An 18,165-nucleotide genomic window follows, 5' to 3' on the forward strand; every position below is an offset into this window, starting at 1 on the left:
CGGCGGTGGCAATCCGCTGTGAGCTCGAGGACGGCCGCTTGGGTTTCAGAACTACTGCGACGCGCGCCTTTAAAAAAGGGCAGAGGAGAACAGCAAGGCCTTAAACCAGGTGCAGGGAGTCGACAGCACGGATGGCAGAGTTAAGGGTGTTCCAGACGATGAGGGCAGCAGAGGAGAATGAGTGACCTCCCACTGAGCAAAGGTTGACTGGGGCCTTTGACAGGAAGCCTTGGTTGCCCGAGCGGAGAATGCTTGGAGGGAAGTTGAGCGAGATGAAAATGTGGAGGGGAGTAGCGCGAGGCAGAGAGGTAGACATGGCCTGAGCAACTTCCGCAGATATTCAATGCCGCCATATCCTGACGATGAATGGAAACGTGCCATGCAGTCTGTTACACGGCATAATGCAGTAAAACAGTGTAATGCATCTGAAGGCTGCACATAAAACGGCGCGCATATAAACCACGTCGACGCTGGCACATCCGCGTCAACGGCGGACCGCAGTGGTACGTTGTAATCCGGGCCACATAACGCACATGGTTATGGAGAGGGCACGGTTGCAGCACTGGCTATGCGTCTGGTTATCACGTATGCGATGGCAAATTTAATTGTAGGGCGTGTGATGTATTGATTTAGTGTGCGGCGTAACGCATTGTCGCGGGTGGCATGGTTAACGCACACACAACGACGCAATGCATGAACACTGCAATATACATATATGCCCGCTGCGTGCAGACATTTTTGAGGAATACTCCATTAATAGTAATAATAATGTACAGGCCCTTTGTCAATCCCATTGCTGGATGAAGGCCTCCCCACGCCGTGTCGGTCAAGGGGGCTACTTGACCATACTTCACCACGCTGGTCAATGCAAGACTGGTGAAGCGGTCGTGCCAAGAACCGGTTTGGATATCGCTCACCACTGCTGTTAGCCACGGTCTGCAATACAACTCTGGTGGCCAGGTTAATAGTGCAATGTGAAAACCACTGCGCCACCTTTCCACCCCTGGTAATATAACAGTAATACGTATACATTCGTATACATACGTATCACTACACATGGCTATTGCTACACATACGTACGCATATACGATGTTATGTAATTAATGGGCAAGAACATTAGCTTGTGTGATGACAGTATTTTGTCGAAGTTAAGAGTCGGGCAGCTCTCAGATTGTCCGGGGCGATGGGGAGTGCAGGAGGAGTGGGCGCAGCTGAGTACAATGCCATCCATTGAGCCGGCAAAGCCTCAACGAGTCTCAAGAATTTGCTTTCAAGGAGCGTCCTGCGTTGGAATGTTTGGGCAATGAGCTCCATGAACGGCAGCACCGCCATCTCCTGCAGCCCCATGCCTACAACACCTGGCAAGCACCGATGGTCACATGTCTACTCCTCTCCGCACGGATGCAATTCATTGCTGCATGTTGCGTGTTGCCTATGTTAGGGTTAAATGTGAAAGGAAACGGGTTATTATTACAAACTACAAAACAGGCTGAATGCTACTTAGCATTTGGGATAGGATGAGATCGGGCACATTCAGGATGAAGCTTTGGTGGTAGGCAATGAGATATATCTGAGAATTTAATTCAACAGAACACAGACCCTTCCAGGAACATTTAATTAATTTCTCGGAATTGGAATACGCTGAACCAAGTGAAAATAATTCAACATTTAATTTGTTAAAAGCCATTAGTGACCGGGCTGAGATGACCAACTCGCTAGATTTCAGAGCCAGGTTTAATCGTAGATGATTGCCCAGAATCAAACCCAAGGTCACAGTGTTATTGACTCACTGCTGCAACACAGAGTCAGCCACCTAAGCCACTCAGTCACGTCGTCTAACTGGGAATATCAAAATATAATCTTCACGAGATGGCTGAGTCTCTCCCCTCTCTGTCTGCCTCTCATGCAGCCGACTCCGCACACATGATAGAGCAGTGATCCAGCACCAAATGAGATCCTGGGTTCAAATCCCAGGCTCCCACAAGAGATTAGATCAGGACAAAATGTGCAGTGTTTATACTGTACTCTACAAGTGGCTGACCTCACAAGGGTCGTCGTCCCCCGCCCTGACAGAGTGCGACTCCCAAAGGGCTGCCGCATTTCCTGCTTCTCAAAAGTGTCCGCCTCTCTCCCCCCCCCCGTCCCATTCTTCTTTCCCCTTCGCCCCCGCCCCCCTCGCAGGGCAAACATCACGTGGAAATCTCAACGGGAAATTTCGGCTCCGCTGGTCACATTAAACATCCATGTGAAATGTCGCTGCGGCAGTCCCTCGCCGTCGAACGAAGACGGAGGTCACCGCATCGCGCGGCGCTTTCAGATGTGCTCCTGCGGCCGTCTGGAACGCTCTTCCTTCCGATATTCGGAAGTCACTGGAGCTATGCACTTTTAAATCTTCGAGATTGAAAACTCATTTCTTTAGAACTGCCTTTTGATTTTAGTTTGTTGTCTTTCAACCACACCTCCGATAACACAGTTCGCTGCGTACGGTGCGAAATAAGTTCAACATACATGCATACATACAACCAACCCTGTCAATATGCGATACAATTGTAATAAACGACTTCCACGACACGTTGAGACTTGCGTCCTTTCTTTATTAGTTATGACTGCTCGGCTCCTCACTCTCTTTAGATGGTCACCCTCCCTCTCTTTCTTGCCGCATGCACGTGCTCTCTGCTCCTCCGTTCCCGCGCGGCTTTCCTCGCTCTCGCTTCCCCCGCGCACCGCTGGTCGATGGCGTGCTGGGAATCGGGAGAGCTTCGCTCGCGTCTGCCACGTGGTCGGTGGCTGACGAGATGGCGGCGATGCAGTTGGGACCCAGGCTTCCACACCGAACCCCGAGTCGTCTTCCTGCCTCTCCTTATATCCTCCTTGGCGGTTCGAAGCCCCGCCTCTAACCACGCCCCCTTCAGAACCTTCTCGATGGTTCCCGCATGTACCCCTGAGCTCCGCCCATTAACTTTGGCCCAGATCGAACACGTAGCCGAGATTGGCTTTGACCGATGCGGCAATGCCTATGCAGCCCTCCGTATGTCGGTGTGCTCTCTCATTACACAATCATTCTCAATGCGATGCGTTTTCCTCCTCTTCCTCCTCCTCCTCCTGAATATCAATGAGTTGGTCTATCACAGGGTTTGTCAACCTTCCGTGCTGTACTGGTAACCCATCGTGGTCCACGTTTGCATGAGGTGAAGCTCAAATGCAAATTAAGCTGTTATGCGCTGCACGCGCCCGATCATTGAAACACGCTCCTTAGTAAAGGAATTGGCCAAACATCTCAATGCAGGAGTCTCCTCGGAAAGACACACAGCGAAGCTTTTGCTGGGTAACGAAACATTGCTCATACACACAGCGTGGAGCAGGCCTTCATCCAGCAGGAAACCCACACAGGGTTGTAAAAGAATGACACCATTATTCTGTGCTCATACACGCAGAATTAACATTCACGAGTTTGAAATCCAAGCTTTCCTGACCGACTACTAAATGTTATAACAGCACAAACATACATAATGTACAGCCCTTTCTCCATTCACTGCCGGATTAATGCCTCTCCGCGGTCTGTTGGGTCGTGGCTGTTGTTTGACCATACTTCACCACGCCGGTCGGCGCGGGTTCATGAAAGTGGGGCTGGGCAGCCAGGAGTACGAACGGGTCTCGCTCGCCACCGATGTTAGCTGCCGACGTGAATCTAGCTCTGGTTGCTGGCTCCGGAGGGCGGTGCCCTAACCCTAGCGGACGTTCAAATCGTGGGCAGCTGTGGCCTCTTTATTCATCACTCACTCTGTGAGCAATGGGCGCTTTATCTTTCCGGGATTAGTTCTTACCGAGATGTTTTTGTTGAGTAAATTCTTAAACGGGCTGTAATAGTGAAGGGGTGAAGAGGTGGCGCAGGTGGTTCGGGCTTCCTGGATAAAGCCTCGGCGAGGCAACGTGAACCTATATCATCAGGTCACTGCGAATCCTTTTGAAATTAAATTTCCACGTCTATTTTAACATTTCCCCAAAATGTCACGGTGAAATGTTTTTTTTTATTGAAACAGATTGCCAAAAAATATATATGTGCCCTTTACGATGCTACTGCTACGTGAACGGTTGGTTTATTAAACTCGTTTTTCTCATTCTCTATTTTCATCACGACGCCAGATGCGCCGCTTGATTATGAGCTAAGCACTGGCACGAGGCTCTGATCAGTGATCAAAGGGCAACTATATTGCGTCTCAGTAGCTAATCCTCAAAAGCAATATTTTTTTAAATTATTCATTCACATCAAAAAGACGGCCTGACAGAGAGAGACAAGTGCGCACAATTGCAGGCTCATGCGTAGAGAGCATTCGATAGCAGGGATTCCAAAATGTCATCTTCAAATGCAAAACACGTCCAAAGAAGCAACAACATACATTGAAGAACAGCTACATTTTTTTATGGCATATGAAAGATTTTCAAGGGACTTTTTATGTAGCTCGGAACGCCCTGGTGGTTCTCAAAGCTATTTCTGGATTGGAATCTTTGACCAATGTTTTGCCGATTCCCTGAACGAGTGTTTAATCGGAACTGTACTGTGCATTAATAATGACAGGGTAAAGGCACAGCCTCGTAACCACTGGCTCGTGCCACCGCTGCTGGAAGGAGCACCACTGCTAGAGGGAGCTCTATGGAACCCCTCTCTCCATACTGTGTATTTGGCCTACTCTTCCACGCTGGCCAGGCATCCCTCGGGATAGGTGGGAGTACCCACACTCTACCCCACCACGTGCTACCTGCCAATCGATGGTGGCGAACTCATTTACACTGCCGAAGAAACTTGCCCTGGTGTTGCGGCCGTAGCGCGTGGAGGGAGCAGCTCGAATAATTGTGATTGAAATCAAGAACTGCGCTTCTATGAACAGCAATACATGATTTCCCAAGGAGCGATTACATGAGAAACGTTAACAACGTCCGCAGTGTTCGCCGGCACACACTCGGCCACCGCCTGCAGGGGGTGCCACGGCGGCTATGAGATGTTAACTCCCTCGCCTGGTGTACAGGGGGTCCTGGGTTTGATCACGACCCTGACGCCTGCATATCTGGAGTTTGCGTGTTCTCCTCGTGGTCGTGTGGATTTTGCTCCTGGTCCTCCAGTTTTCCCCCCTCCACATTTAGAATGAACATGCGAGTATATGGCTGCGATACTGCCACGTGATAAGCCACCTTGTAGAGCCATCATTTGTGGCCAGGTCGAGCAGCCCTCGAGCTCACGCGTCCGTATGCCTCGCCGCGCGCGACGCCGGGCCACGGAAACTCGCCGCGTTGCCTTGGAGACGAGCGCCCGCTCCCCCCGCCCCCCCGCCCCGCTCGCCCCACTCGCCCCACTCCCCGCCCTTCCCCGCTCCCCCGCCCCGCTCCCCCGCCCCGCTCCCCCGCTCCGCTCCCCCCGCCCGCTCCCCCCTCCCCGCTCCCCCCGCCCCGCTCCCCCCGCCCCGTCCACCCTGCCCCGCTCGCCCCGCCCCGCTCCCCCTCCCCGCTCCCCCCTCCCCGCTCCCCCCGCCCCGCTCCTCCTCCCCGCTCCCCCGCCCCGCTCCCCCCGCCCCGTCCACCCTGCCCCGCTCCCCCCGTCCCGCTCCCCCCGCCCCACTCCCCGCCCTTCCCCGCTCCCCCCGCCCCGCTCGCCCCGCCCCGCTCGCCCGACTCCCCTGCCCCGCTCGCCCCGCCCCGCTCCCCCCTCCCCGCTCCCCGCTCCCCCCGCCCCGCTCCCCCCGCCCCGCTCCCCCCGCCCCGCTCCCCCCTCCCCGCTCCCCCCGCCCCGCCCCCGTTCCTCACCTCGAACGCTCAAACGATCTACCCCCGTCCACTCAGTCAGCCACTCCACCACGTTTGTTCGCTCGCCTCGCTCGGTCCAATGTTTTGTTTACCAGGTAAGCTCCACCGAGCTATGTAGCTCTTTTTCAGAAGCGAGCTGGCCACAAATGATAGCTCAACAAAGTGGCTTATCATCGTGTGGAAATGTAAAGCGGCCAAATACTCGGCGTGGCTTTCCGGGATAATAAACAACATTGTGATTTGTTACATAACGCGTCGCGCTCCCGGGCTATTCCCAAGTTCACAGCTGGGGTCACAGAGTGGCTGTGACCCCTGGGAAGGATATGCCAAGATACATAAGCATTTGTAACAATTCATGCCATCCTGCGATTCAACACAATTCACGGTTGCAATTAAATTCAAGAATCGATTCGTTTTCTGCTTTTTTTGTGGTTTAGGTCTCGTTGATATTTGTGTCGAGTTTATTCTGCCTCGTTTGCACAGTTTTGCTCGGTCAATCAGCCGAATCGTTAACGTCACCGTACTATTTGCGCAGGCCTTAAGTGATCGATCCCATCGCGCGTGTGTGTGTATATCGTGAGGAATTCAAATCTGATACCGTCTGTATATTATGAGAGAGGACATGACAACAGGTACATGTGTTCGAATGGAAAGAAGGCAAATCTCCAATCGTGCCGTACATGTGTAGTGGGCTCAAATAGGCGCACACACTTCTTGGGAGGCAACACTTTTGATTTTAACACACAGCGTTTTAACATGTTTTTTTGCGTGGAATATTGGCTGGTTTATTCCAGGATGTTTCTGTTACACGTCGCTTTAAGATGTTCTGTGTTAAAATTTTGTTTGTTGCGGTTGCACCCGACTTAAGAGCCGCATGGCTCACAGGGCTATACCTAATAAATGAAACTTGAAACTTGAAACACCAACACTGGCCGCGTTCCATAGAGTGGTAACCACCGTCCTACTCGAGCTAACACACACACACTTCTCTAGCGTGACCCAGCCAGGTGGGCGACTGGCGGGTCCGCTGACTGGAGGCTTGACCCTTCTTGGCGTCTTCACGAGGCATCTTCGTTCTTGATACGGGCAGCCTCGAAGCTCGTGAGGAGGCTGCTTATATGGGCCTCGGCGTGCCCGGGCCCCGCCCCGGCCACGCCTCCCTTCGAGAACCCTCTCGAAGCCTTCCTGCTGTCCACGTGCCCCCCGAGGTGCCCCCTAGGCCCCCGGCCCCCACTGGGGTCTAGTCACGTGTCCAGCCGGGGTCACAGAGAGTGCCACGGCCTCACACCACCCCCGTGGCCTCCCGAGTCCAGAACCGGCCCTGACGTCATTCCCGCCTCCAGCCGGGATGACGTCATGTGTGTGTGTAGACCCGCGTGGTAGTGACGCTCCCCCACATAGTGACGTCACACGTGTGCGTGTGTACACAGTAGTGACGCTACTGGTCACTACACATGTATCATATGACCGCTAAAATGCGTGTAAAATGCCCTCAGCCTCGTCTCGACAACCCGCTCAAATCATCTGAAAGTGTGCTCGCATTATTGCTCGTCGTCCAATCAGGCGCGTTGTAACGAGCGCAAGGATTGCTTCCAAGCCGGGCGGGCGGGCGGGGGGGACGGGGCGCGAACTTACTTCTCGCAGAACGTGTGCAGGCACGGCAGGACCTTGGGGTTGGTGTAGCGCTCCAGGCAGATGCTGCAGATCAAGAACTGCTTGTCGATCTGTCGCACGACGGGGCTCGAGCTGCTGCTGGCGCTGCTGGTTCCCACGGCGACCCCGTCCGCGCTGCTGCTACTGCTGCTCGTCGCCATAGTCCGTCGTCACGGCGACACCATCCCAGCCTGACGGCAGAGACAAAAGATCGGCGGTATAAATTAAGGCGAGGGTTTTTCAAGGCTGCTGAGGCGAGCGCTGTTCAAGAGCGACCATGAAAGCCGGCACGGCGCACGAGGGGGCGAGGGGCCAACAGCACACCCGGTCGCACATGCACGCACACATACACACGGACACAGTATAACCAGCGTGGCGGGCGGAGTTACCTTACATCGGTGCACGTAATCAGACACGATGAGGTCAAATTAGCCCTTTGTTTAACTTTTTTTGAATGAAGTCGTGAGAGAAAAAGCAAACTGTGGCCAATTTCTCCACTTAAACGTGGACAGCGGTTGAATGTCTCTGCCTCCAGTCTACGAAGTGTCTTGACTTGCCCAGTCATCCCTGCGATGTGCGCGTCTCGGCATCCTGTTCAGCACCGAGAGAAGAGCGCTGTGTTTAGACAATCCATTATTTAAAACCTTATTGCAACACCGTGGATTTCTATTGCATATGAATGTGACCGTATCATCCCAAGATCCTGTACAGAAACACAGGTAAGGGCAGTCAATGGACTTGCAGGGGAGCAGACAACACGGATAGCTGGGGGAGAGGAGTTCCAGACTACAGGGGCAGCAGAGGAGAATGAGCGACCCTCCCACCGAGTCTCAGTTGCTGGAGCGTAGAGTGCGTGGAGGGGAGTAGAGTGAGATGAGAGGGGAGAGTAAACTGATCTGGGATTTAGTTCATCAACCAATGAGACTTCTTGACTAACTGTCCAGCAGGCAGACTCTGGACAGGAAGGCCTCTAGGCTGACGGATTAACATAAATGTTATTTTTAGGGCAAAATACAATTGTTTCTTATTTGTTTTATTGCACTTAATCCTCCACATCCCTTTTGTGCTGAATGAGTCCCAGATTATTCATGGGCAGTTATTGCCAAGAACGGGCCAGGCTCTGCAACCAGGTTTATTTGTTTAAACAAATGCTACTACGACGTAACATTAGTCCAGAAGGCCAACACTGTTAAAAAAAGACGATGGTTACATCAACATGTCTGTCCATTCATTGATTTACTTTATGATCCATAATATTGCAGAACTGTGCATAATGAGTGTTAATACCACATGACCATTAATATTTGACACGGGAAGGTCACCCTGGCGAGGTGAGGATGAGATAGGATGTTGCAAGTGCCTCCGCGTGCGAGGCAACAGCAAGAGTGACGGAGCGTGCGTGGCGCTCACCCTTCCTCACCGACTCACGGCACCACCTCCCTCGCCCTCACACCGCGGCGAGGGGTGTGCCCCCTGTGATGAAGCATTGCCGAGAGCCTCGAATATTTCTAGTGAAGCAGAAAATCAGAGCTGTGTGCGTGCAAGTGTGCGACATATCGGGCGAGCGGTAGCGTAGCGGTTTGCGTGCTGTGCTAAAAAACCGGGGACACGAGATCAATTTCCGCTCACGGCCAACATCAGTGACGATATTTGAACCGGTCCTGGGCCTAGCCTAGGTCGACTCAGCCTCAAATGAGAACCTGCTGTGGTGTGTAAACATCGCCACTAGCCACTAGGGAGATAAAGTCGGTCGGGCGTGATGTTGTCCACCCACCCACTCGTGTACCACTCCAGCCTTCAGGAGGTGCTCGTTAACACCACTTGCCTCAACAGTCTATTCAGGCTATCCGGGGGATATTTGTCTTTGTGACACATTTCCTGACAAGGCCTGCAGCTCCCGCCGCCCTCCGACCACCGCTGCCTGACCCCTGACCTCATCTCCTCTCTACACGAAGCCCGCTCCCTCTGTTCTCCAGGGCCACCAATCCCAAATGCGACATCAACATTCAGCCGGCGTGCGCAGGCGTCTGCACTAACCCGAGCTGCGGCCCACGGCCGCCGGCGAACAATGAAAATTCCCGGATGGTTTATGAAAGGCGATTTTTTTTTCACCAAAACCGATCGCTCAGGGGAGAGGAAGTGAATTGAGAAAACAATGTGGGCGAGAAGGGGGAATATGGCTCGGCAAGCCCCTTCACAAGCCGAGCCCAAGCATCGCTCGCTCCATTGCCTCACTCAGGCCACCCCCTGGGACAAACGTTCAGTGTGAATGTAGCAGCGGTTACTCAGCGCAACATCACGTGGTGTCATCTAACGCGAGGCGTCACTCCTAATTGAATGACCTGACTGTACGATTCATAGGTGTGCATTCGTTCCAGGGAGCTTGTTGGTCAGGATTGTGTCAATGGTTTTTATTCAGCGGTAGAGCGAAGGAGGCTGCAAGTAGGTGGGGTTGCAAGTTCAAATCTGTTGGGGGTTGACTCAGCCAATCATCCTTCCACAGTCGATTCAATGAGTACCACTTTGTGGGAAAGTCAACAGTGGTTTTACAGCCGTGCATAGGCTCGTCCCCATCACAGGAATGTGTAATTTACACCACTAGATCAGGGCTGTAAAGAAGATATGAGCTCTGCCGCAGTGTTAATTTGAGCCGGAAATCACTGACGTTTGTTCATTTGCGTTGATGAGACTTTAAGGACAATGGCAAAGACACACACGGGAATCGCAGTGCACCAGCCCCGGGTTAAATAATGAATCATATCCGAGCACTAAGACCGCGGTCGCACGGTGGGTACCAGACTAAATTCTTCCTCAAGTTGGCGCAACCATTTGTGCCCAACGTTTTTTTGTTCACGTGCGAAAGATGGGAATAGAAAGAAAACCCATGACGAGGTTTGAACGGGCGAGATGCGGGGACAGAGAGAGAGGGAGAGATGGGGCGGGCACAATGAATGCCCCTTCCCCAGCCGCCTGCTTAGAATCACAAAATGTGCTGTAGCTGCACGCGGGACATCTGCAAAGGATTTTCCTTTTCGTGGGAAGGCGCGGTCACAAAATCGGCAAAAAACTTAAAAACTACACGCGCCGCTCCCACGGTCCACGCAAGGCCCTCCCGCACGGCACGGCGAGGCCTGGGCCCGGCGGGAAGACGACACGCGGACCGAGCCACCACCCCTGCCCACGATGCACGCCGTGGCGCAGTGAAGACGCACGTCGCTTCACTGCAACAGACACCGAATGTCAAAGCCAGTCCCGGAGGTTTGCTCGTGTTCAACAAATGCTGCTGAAACGATGTGCTCTCAGAAGGCCAGGGGGCTGAAGGGATGTGTAAAATAAAAAATAAACCGTTAATTTTTTTATGTGGATGCGCAGATATAGATGTGGGTAGGTGGCGAACCGTCTGTCGTGGTATTTTGAGGCGTCAAAGGGTTGCCGCGATGTCCGATGACAATCATCGCGATAGCAATTTCCCAAAATGTAATTATAGCGCATATTATAATTGTAACGTTTTTGAGCTTTGCTCTACTGACAGTTTGAATAAAATACGAGACTATATGCCTCCTTCCCATTGTATACGTGATTATAAACACGTGCAGTATAAAGATAACTTAAATGTCATTCAACTCACAGGTCGCTCAGCATAAGCCTGCCAAAGATATGACTTCCATTCGTTGCAACTTTACAATCTGTTTTGCTTACAGAGCACATTCTGTCAGTTGCAAAATAAATTATTCAAATATGAAATGACCTCCAAAAACGATTACTTCATATAACCGCCATGCCGTAAATTCCACCAGAAAACGTTTTGCAAAGCACTAATTTAATGGGTAAAGAGCTAATTATTTAAATTGCTCATTAGAACATTTTTTTTGGCTTAGATCGCGTAAATGTGTCGTACACCCACCTCCACCTGACGCAGCCAATAAGTAAGATTTGTTCTACGAGTTCAGAAAACGCAGCGATAATTATCACGGAGACAATAATATTTTCGCTCAATGGACGATACGATTATCGTGAACCTTGAATCGTGCGATGTATAACAGTATCCGTGGTACGCATTTGTAACATAACGGCAAACCCATTGCCTCATTAGCCAGGGTCGGGGGGCTCGTGAGTGAGCGATGAGTATGGCACCCTGCGTGCAGCTCCACTCGCCCTCCTCCCCCTGGTGGGGGCTAAGTACTGCCCGCGCCGTACGCGGTTACGTCATAGGAGTGGAAAGCTGAAGGGAGGCTGGGCTGCTTTCACTACTAAGGCTGGTAATAATAGTAGGGTTCAGCCCTTTGCATAGCCACTGCTGGATGAAGGCCTCACCATTTTTATCTTTTTGTCTCTATAGGCGCGTCCTTCACTCAATGAACTTAAGATAATTAAAAAAAACGGTAACAGAATAGAATGATATCGATGGCAGGGGCGTTCAAGGGCTGAGGAATGAGTGACCACGATGGAGGGTACGAACAGGGGGCGATGGGAGGGAAGAGGAGGTGCAATAGAGAAGAGCATTGTTTCCAGGTCGCCTCCTTCACCATCCCGCACTAACGAGCGTGAAGTATGGTCAAACAACCCCCAAGATGAACACTGATAAAACTTTTTTTTTTATTTAAACCACGTGCGTTTCTCTGCAGCACAATGAGCTCATCTGACACGGCACCACGGTTTGAGTGTTCATTTCCTGTGAGAGGCTTCCACACAGATTGCAGATCCAAGAGAAAGCTGTCACAATGCTCGCCTCGCCTGGAACGCCGTTCTCTCCCGTCACTGCATCGCAGTAATCGTCAGAGACGCACGGCGTTGACTTGTGGAGAGGCCTTCCGCCCAGCAGTGGCTTGACCACGGCTTACAACGATGCTGGTACATCTGCAGCGTCGCGCTTGCTATAGACGAGCTGCTGGTGCTGGAGGTTTTTAGGAGTGTGCAGTCATCGTGAGAGCGAGCAGCTGGTGCATGAGTGGCTCCGTGTCGGCAGAAGGGGCGTCTGCCGCCACGGTGCAAGAGACGAGGATTTTTTTCTTCAAAACTCATCTCCGCCTTCCGTGTGACTCATTAGCGATCCCAATGCCGCGTGCAGCTGCGTGCAGACAGAAATGTAAATACAGCCAACGCACGCCGGCAATATACCTCTCCCAAGCCTCCATCACGTAACAGATATGTAAACTAGCTATTGCTACCCAGACCTATTCTCTTGCACACTCATGACATAACATCATCGACGTATACAGGAAGTATATTGTGCACCGGGCTATGATGCCGATGAACCGGGTCGACATGATTTAAATTCCCCGGTACGGTTCACATTAGTGGTGAGTGATGTCTGAATGGGTCCTGGGCACCCCCCACTATCTTCAGCAGTCCACACTGACCCACGTGTTCAAGTGTGGTCAAACAACCCCCATGGGGGAGGCCTTCATCCAGCAGCGGATTGACACAGGGCAGTACATTAAATCCTGCGCAGTGATGCCCGATGAGCTGAGTTCATGCACAGGAAGGAGGGGAAAAAAACAACATCAATTGCACCTTTGTAGTTTGCGAAGGGTAGTTTAAGTGCTGGATGCTACCAGTAAATCGTGGCTTCTCATCCATAATTGTCGGGCTTTGTGCATCACAGCCGCTGCCTCCTGCCTTTCTAATCCCAGCAAGCTCAGCGTCTAAACTCTGGGCCGAGAATATTGATTGAATGGAACGAATTCTAGCCTCAAGGCTATGACATTGCAAAGTCTATCAAACATAATATCTTAATTATAAATACTGGCTGCTTGAGCCTGGCAGAGAGCCACATATGTTGCTAAAATATTAAACACGAGGAGCCCAGACTATGCATATGCATACTGGCAGGTGGACGGTGGCGTTTTCAGATTAATGGTTCGAAGGCGCCTGCCATTTCAATTGTATGTCCATTCAAATCAAGCAAGCTGGCAGGACCAAACGTATTTCCAGGACTTACATATTTAAATTTAACATCATTAAGAGCGATGCATTTCTTGTTATTTTGACACCTATTCGTTTTTTTTACAAATTGTATATACACAACCTTCTAGGTGCAGGGGCGAATGTAGCATTTTGGAATCACCTGGAAAATTGTTTCATAGGATCTGTGCTCAAAATCCTTCAAAGATCCATCTTGTAACAACCTCTAAATTGTGCCCCACACCTGCGCAGTGGTTACCCGTGCCCATCTGCTAAATTGGAAGTTTCAAGAAAGACAACGAAACGTACATGTATGTTATAAATGTACCGTCACTAGCAATCGGGCAAAAAACCATCGACTCACCACGACCCTTGAGCACCTGGATTAATCTGTACCCTGGATTCCCCAGCCCTGTATCTCAACACCGCAGCAGGTTAAATACCCCGAATGGGATATTAACCCAGTGCGCCACCCCTGCCAGCTCCTATTTTAGTCGCAAAACCGCATCGTTGTTGATTTTGCGCGTCACGTCCCGGTGATCAGGACGACCCCGGCGCTACGCGGCCCATGAGGACGGAACGGTGGAGGGGGGGGGGGCAGTAACCAAGAGCCCCCCCCCACTCCCCCCCCACAAACGGCCTCGACCCCACCCCACACGTCCGTGGCGTACACACACACCGCCCACGCTCGCCCCGGTGTGACACAGAGCGGCGGAGAACGCGAGCAGAATGTCTGCCAAACCCCATCAGCGTCCAGCTACCCCGACGAGCACAAGGGGGGGCTCGGCCGCCTCGTGGGCTGCTGATGATCAACCCCCCACTCTCTGGCACTTCCCCCCACCCTGCACCCCCCCCACTCCCCGGCACTTCCCTCCACCCCGCACCCCCCCCCCCACTTCCCGGCACTTCCCCCCAACTCCCCAGCACTTCCCCCCACCCTGCACCCTCCCCACTCTCCGGCACTTCCCCCCCCACTCTCCGGCACTTCCCCGCACCCCCCCCCCCACTCCCCGGCACTTCCCCCACCCCCCACTCCCCGGCACTTCCCCCCACCCCGCACCCCCCCCCCCCCCCATATCATCGTCACTTTAAAAAATTGTGCAGGTAACAAAGGAAGTTCGTTGCCCCCAACAAAATGTTTAGAGGGCGGCCGTTGTATGTCACGGACCATTTCTGAGATTTTTCACGAATGTAAAATTAAAAGATACATTTCTACAACCTTTTGATAAATCGTAAGAAGAAAACTTGGCGAGGAAAAAAAATATTTTTTGTATTGCCCCTTCGAAACGCTCGCCTGTGTGCGCCAACTGCTCACGTGCTGCGCTGGCGTTTGTTGAAACGAAACGACCAAAATATTTTTCTTGTTCAAGGTATTGGCTCTGGCGCGCTGCTGCTGCTGCTAACAATCGCTGTTGCTAACATTCGGTCGAAAACTAAAAGAAAAAATTGGAGTTGCACGCGTCTGTGGATTTCCAATTGTCCTCCGAGCGATGCCGCGGTGCGTGCGCCAATTGGGAAACAAGAAGGGGCCCCCATGCGCAGCGAGGCCCCACTGGCCGTGTCCGGAGCCGGGTTGGGGGCTACAATGCCACAGGAATTAGCAGCAACAACAATTCAGGAATTAGCAGCAACAACAAAAATGTGGCGGGTTGCGTCGCAGGCAAATGTCGACTCTTACCCGCCAGGCGTCCCAATTTGCCTACCTCATTAGGCGCCCATCCACATACTCGGTGCGAAATTCAATCTCCTGGTTGCAGCGCTCGACAGCCATTTGGAAGTCTGCTCACGTACGTCATAACTCTGGGGTAAATTAAATGTGAAACAATTTAATAATAAAATATATATTTTATCATTGTATTGTTTCCCTTCAACGTGACTTTACCGAAAGAACCAAGAATATGAATCACTGCAGTCACGAAAGCTTGAAATCAAAACACCCTCCTGAATAAAAGGGTCCCGAGACCCGGTGAGGTTTTTCTGGGTTAACAAGCGGAATAATAACGATGACGGAAGGACAGATTTTACACTGACGGTCTACCTTCGCAGATGACTCGGCTACATTTATTTCTACGAAGGCGACGCCAGGGTCTGGTGCCACCAGGGGCCATGTGACATCGCCAAGGGGGCACCAAGGGATGAAAACAACAGATATGGATCATCACAGGATACATGCAACGTTGGGCCAAAGTTGGCAATACGATTAGCCCAGCATTCGTCCAACATTTCTACTTTTACCGGGATGGGAGGAAGAATATCCTCACAAAAGCCAAAAGCGGTGAGAACTACGCTGTTCTTGTGCATTCCTATGCCAAGGACACACACACCGTGAGGCTTAAATGGTTCGGGAAAGGTCTACAGATGTTCTAGGACGGCTACCTTTACAAGAGGGCAGTCCTGGGTAAACCAGGACAGGTGGCAACCCTAGGCGCACAGGGTGTGGCGTGCAGCTTCACGCTTCCCGCACGGATGGTTCTGGCGATGCAGCCTCAGCTCCTGCCATCTCGCTCAGGAGCACACGCAAATCACGTGAGCATCCTGCATTCATTCAATAATTCATTCATTGAGCATGGGCAAAAAACCATAGCTTCAGGGTTAAAGCTCAAATTTCTGACGAACATTTATAAAATCGTGAATGAGCAGAGGCGGGGTGGGGTGGCTCAGAGGTCAGGGGACTGAGCTGACACCGTTGGGATCCTCGGCTTGAACCCAGAAAGTCACCTGATATCATACCGAGTTCTCAGGCATAGCGGAGTTGATGGTCTCGGCCCGCTCGCCACAATGATTGGACACAATTTCATCACGTTAAAATTTGGTTGTGGACTTAATTTTTCTCATCACAAAAACGAATGAGCAAACGCAGTCGGCATTCGCAACGCGCAGGAGTCCGGGAGCGGCTCTGGTGAGGGCGGGCGGGCGGGCGATCGGTTATTATTCGATGTCGCACCTCCCGCTCTCACGCACGCTCGCACTGTATCAACTATCAGTACTGGCGTCCGTCCCAGCATCTTCAAGCGAACAACTCGAAACCCCAGATCCAGTGCGCATGTTTCCCTTTGTTATTCTTACTCGGATGCCCTCCGTTACACGCCTACACATGTACAAAACGCCCGTTTATATTTTATACCGCATCCCCCCCCCCGTCATCCTGTGCCGTTACATCTGGCCCCGTGTAAAACAATTGCTTCTCCGCCCAGATGATTTTTTCTTCTTCTTCTCTCGACCACACATCACGCACACACGCACATCACGCGCACACACGCACACGCAAATAAAGAGATGGGCGCGAAGAGTTCGACATTGCGGTCACTCACATTGCTCATGCGGCGGAGAGGAGCCGGCCGGCGACGCGGGCGTCGGTAAACGTGCGAGCGACGTCGTGCCGACGCGTTCACATCCCTGGCGTGGCCACGGCGCGTTAGGCCAGAGAGCGGCGGCGGACACGAGCGTTGCACGCGCCAAGCCCCGCCGACTGCACTGCAGCACTCACCACTCCCCTCCCCACTGATGCCGAATCGCACATCCACGCAATGCCCTCCCACCCCCACCTCTCATCTCCCCCTTCGTTCGCTCGCTCCATCCCTCCTCCGTCCTCCACTCCCCCTCCACATCCCCATTGGCTGCCTTGGGCTTTTGCTGGGAATAACGTCACTGGATCATAACGGGAAATAACAACCCCTTGCGGCGGATGATTTCCCCACGCCCCGCACATTTTTTTTCCTCAAATCTAGAATGTCTTGTGAATGCACGCGTGCGCACACACACGCACGCGGAAGCACGCGCATACGCGTACTCACAAACACGCTCGCTCTCTATATGCCTGCAGCTTTTGATCTCTTGGCGCATAACAAACAGGCAGCGTAATTGTATCACCCGCCACGTCTCAAATGTATTAGGCGAGCTTACTCAGAGATTACAAACCACCGTGTGCGTGGGCGAGTCACTAATTGGGCATGAGTGCCGAATAAAAAGGAAAGATCTCCATCCATTTGGTAACTTTGCAATCATCAGCAGTAGCATTCCTGGAACGGCACTGCGAAGGGGGCATTAGTTCACAGCAGCCCGTCCTCTCCTTGCGTCATCGCATTCATGAGAAGAGAGGCCATGGGCGGAGGAAAGAGCAAGCGGGGAAAAAAGTGATGGAGAGCACGAAAGCAGAAGTGGGTCCTCCATCTGGGAGTGGCACCCCACATCAGCGACTGCTGCTCCTTCAGTTTCTCTCCTGACCCCTGTGACCCAGACCCCCACCACGGCATCAGCGCTGGCATTCCTGAGCCCTCTGCGGCTCCACGGATTGTAACCCCGTGCATTATTTATGAACTCCATTAACAAAGTGTCCGTAAAATATTGCGGAGCTCGAGTTAAAACGTAAACGCTCGCACGTGTGCTTGAGCCAAAACAGAGACGAACAAGTATATCGTATGAGATTAGCGTGCTTCCTTCAGTAGCGCAGTTTGAAAAAAGAGAATATCTAAATAAAGTCTTCATTTTACATCAACTTCATGCCGATTGTGGCTTTGGCATCGTGTCACATGACTAAATATGCATTTGGAACTCTCGCAGAGGAACCGTCCATGTTAGGGAATGACCCGCAGAAGCAAATATCACAGAGCTACTTCTGAGATCCCTAAACATGTGTTTGGATAATTATTTGGCTGCTGTAAATTTCCACATAAGCCAATTCGTTACCCTATCAGTGGGCTTTACCTGGTAAAACATGTTTGTTCGTGATTTTCGTATCTTTCCTATACTTTGTACTCCTTGTGTTTTTTTTACTTTCTGACTCGTCCCTCCTGAACATCTGTGAAAAACTGC

At 52.0% G+C, this 18,165-nt stretch overlaps 1 protein-coding gene across 6 annotated transcripts in view; it reads right to left on the bottom strand.

Moving 5' to 3' along the window:
* Positions 1-18,165, bottom strand: part of TRIM2 (tripartite motif containing 2) — a 52,580-nt gene that overhangs the window by 20,913 nt on the left and 13,502 nt on the right. For 5 of the 6 annotated variants that reach the window (XM_032955577.2, XM_032955578.2, XM_032955579.2 and 2 more), the window contains one exon: positions 7,432-7,640. In XM_032955577.2, the coding sequence (XP_032811468.2) occupies positions 7,432-7,610 (179 nt within the window). In that variant the 5' untranslated portion in view covers positions 7,611-7,640. Of the gene's footprint in view, positions 1-7,431; positions 7,641-16,664; positions 16,866-18,165 lie in introns of those variants that run through there. The other variant, XM_032955574.2, reaches the window with a different exon arrangement.

The sequence above is a fragment of the Petromyzon marinus genome, chromosome 16 (assembly GCF_048934315.1).
Source record: "Petromyzon marinus isolate PM22_M1 ecotype Great Lakes invasive population chromosome 16, UKy_Petmar_22M1.pri1.0, whole genome shotgun sequence".
Taxonomy (NCBI): Eukaryota; Metazoa; Chordata; class Hyperoartia; order Petromyzontiformes; family Petromyzontidae; genus Petromyzon; species Petromyzon marinus.